This window comes from Anneissia japonica, unplaced genomic scaffold, assembly GCF_011630105.1.
Source record: "Anneissia japonica isolate Jap-2015-1 unplaced genomic scaffold, ASM1163010v1 scaffold171_len658169_cov177, whole genome shotgun sequence".
In the NCBI taxonomy this organism is placed as follows: domain Eukaryota; kingdom Metazoa; phylum Echinodermata; class Crinoidea; order Comatulida; family Comatulidae; genus Anneissia; species Anneissia japonica.
This window is the reverse complement of record NW_022733907.1, coordinates 82,716-86,132: the sequence shown is the minus strand read 5'-3', so window position 1 is coordinate 86,132 and position 3,417 is coordinate 82,716. Positions and strand designations below refer to the sequence as shown.

The following is a 3,417-nucleotide window of genomic DNA, read 5'->3' as shown; positions in this document are numbered from 1 at the left end:
TTTACTCAATACTGGCCTGTGCGACAACTTAACCATTTTGCCACGACATGCCTCATATTATTACATATTAATAAGCCCTCTGACTGACTATTATTTCCTTAATGATAATGAGTAATGGTAATAACAATTTATTATAATATTGTAACCAATACGAGGCCAAGTGGAGCATCGTATTCAAAAATGAGTACAAGGAATGAAAATTAAAATCGTGTACATTACACCCAAACACCGCAACGCTCGAATTTCAAACATACGGGTAACTAGCTGTACTGTACTTTCTATGTAAATTGAGGGCGCAATTACAAACGATGGTGCTTAGCGAAATTAGATTTGCTAAATCTATGGCAGCCATCTTGGATGGTACACACACACAGTTCTGCGTATTTCGAACATCGAATACATTGCAGTTAGCGCTCTAGTATTCTTATTATATCTCCATGGGCCCGCCACAGTATAAGTAGCATGCGAGAGGGCGCCTCAGTTCAAGTCTCAGACCAAAATGCGAGAAAACATGTGAGTCGGCGAATACAAAATGGCCGCCCCCGTGACAACAACGCAGTAAAGTTCGGGAGGCAAAAAACGATTACTTGAGGTGAGGTTTAAGGGTCCAAAATTGTTTGGTTGTCCCACGGACAAGATGCCCTATAGTTCTGGTTGTCCGTGTGACATTTTCGTTGGCTGGGACAAGCGGACAAGCCTTATTTCGAACACTGCATAGGTATGCTAATAAAACGTTTTAACAGCCAATTTATTTACAGATTAAAACAAAAGAATTATTTAACTACAATAAGCCGCTATTTCTTATATGAATACATAGTAAGAGAGTGTTCCAACATGAATATTATGCTGTGGTTAATGTTTTACCGCTTTTATTTTATTTTCGACAAAGTGGGTTTCAGCGCAAACTGGATTTCAACAAACTGGGATTCGTAGTTTTTGATTCAGCAAACTGGCATTCGGCAAACTGTGTTTTGCGAAAGTGAACTCGAAAATCTGGCAGTCGGCAACTTGGGGTCTACAATCTGGCCTAGAACAGCCAAGAGCCGCACGAAAGTCTTCCTGTATGCAAAGCATGCTTTAACAAATAACAACCAAGGTATAGCAATCATCCGTTCCCTTTCTAGAGACACCGATATTACAGACGATAACAACCCGGCTTTCTTTCGTAAAGGAAAACGCAGCTTCTGTAATCATAAACTGAGTTTGTTGAAACTTTCAGCAAATTCAGAGTTTTTAGATGTTCAGCTGACACAAAAGTTGTCTGAAGAACAAGAATATGTCTCACTGCTGCTTGAAGTTAAGGGGAAATGTGTAAATCAAGCAAGCAACATGTTCAATAGAAAGTTTTCCAGAGACAAGATCACTGACATATCATTGCTGCCACCACATTAGCAGAATCTCGAGCTACTTAGCAAACGCAATCGTTAAAGAATGAAAATAAGCAGAGGTAAATGACTGTCAATAAAAATAGTTGATGGAACAGATGGAATGAACAAATTCCTGTGGAAGTCCAAGAATTGTTCATACCTGTACAATAAATACGAAGACTTTCAGATTGCAGTGATAAACGCGATACCTGAAGAATTGCTCAACATAGGGCTACACAGTTAAACACTAAAGGAAAAAAATGTAGTAAATGAATTGATGCCTTCTTCATGCATGAAAATTATGGTAGTTGTCTGGAATACTTTGTATAGCACACAGAAATAATGAAAAACAACTGTATATTTGTAAGGAAGCTGGCTTTTTTTTAGAAATCTGGTGATATTTTCCATTCTTCAAAAAAGAAAAGGGCCAATGTAAGGGGGAATTTTTACTTACATTTCCAAAAGTGAGTTAGCTTACCACCCTAAAATATGTTATTTTGGGTTTAAAAAGTCAACAGCAGTTATTACATTCATGTTTTGTAAATTAAACAAATTTATTTAGGGTATTGAAGCTGCTGTTAAGTTGTTCTTTAATTTTGGCGGCCATTTTAAAAAGCGCCCTCAATTGCCTCTCGAAATTTTCACATTAATAACTTTAGCTAGTTATACTTTACTCCTATCATTACATATTCAAAAGTTGGTCAAACCTACCACTTCTGTGCCTATTTTACCAGTTTTTTCTAGACCAGTTTTATTTTTTTTAAAAACTGGTCTAGAAAAATCATATGAGAATTTCTACCTCTCCAAGTGGCACCTATCTCAATTATAGCCTGGTCTACTTAGTTATGCCTGATTTTGAATATTGCAGTGTTAAACATTGCTCTGCTTCCGCCTTAGCTTCTTAGCTCATATTCACAGAATTTACGTTGGTGTTTTATGAAACGTTTTAAATACCCTTGTCCTTTTGTTCCCCCGAATTGTAGGATTTAATGCATGATATGATGTTCCTCTTCAAATGTGTTAATTCTGTCTTTAATTGTAATTTTGTAAATTGTTTTGGTCATCGGACTTGCAGAATTTACATAATAATCGTCCTCTTTTTCTGTAACCTTTAATCGTGTAAATATCTCTAAAATTACTTGTTCTTACCCGCTACCAATTCAATATAATTATATTTCTTCTCTGATAATGTTGACATCGATATTTTTTTCATGGTTATACCAAATTTTGTTAACTTGTTCTCGGGCTATATCTCTTAACCTTTGTTTTGATGTGCTATTTTTTAATGGGTGTTGATTTTCCCTTGTTTGTATGTCATGTCGGCTTTTTTTAACTTTATTTAAATATTTGTATAAATTGATATATTTATATATTATTTTTAAAATTTGTTCTTACCTGTAAGTCGCGTTTCTTCGCTGTAGGTGGAAAAAAATAAATAAAAAATTATGCAAACAAAGACAACCAAAAGATCTGGGGAAAACAAAAAATGTACGAATTAATCATACACCTATTAGCATTAGGGGAAAACAATATATATTATTAGATTTGTAAACTTACTCATAGATTTGTTAATTTCAGTTTAAATAATTGCTTTCAGCATGGAAAAAGGGTGAGCCGGCAAACGGAAACTTGTGTGCCGCACTTAAAGTACGACTTGGAAAGTGGATTGCAATTCCATGTAACAGGCATATCAAGATATTGTGTGAACTAGGTGAGTATATTTTTATACATGCGGAATTCAAAATTTGTATACTTCTGATATTTCTTACAAATAATTAATTTAAATACACAGATTAGTGATATTTTTGTGCTTGACAGTAAAATGTAAAATTATGTACATTATGCACAACACTGCAGACATGAGCTTATAAGTATAAGGTTAACCACAACAACAAATTATTAATATCATTAATAAAAACATATTATTGTTAACAATTAGTATTATCAATATTAATTACATTAATATTAATGTAAATGATATTGATGATGCTAACGATAATGATAATGGTAATGATGATAACAGCGAAAACAATATATATATATATATATA

The 3,417-nt window shown here is 34.0% G+C and overlaps 1 protein-coding gene across 1 annotated transcript in view; it reads left to right on the top strand.

Annotated features, from left to right (window-relative positions):
* LOC117116266 (mucin-17-like) overlaps positions 1-3,417 on the top strand; it is a 43,664-nt gene that overhangs the window by 25,604 nt on the left and 14,643 nt on the right. Inside the window, exon 4 of the mRNA XM_033260271.1 lies at positions 2,965-3,078. Coding sequence (XP_033116162.1) covers positions 2,965-3,078 — 114 coding nt within the window. The remainder of the gene's footprint in view (positions 1-2,964; positions 3,079-3,417) is intronic.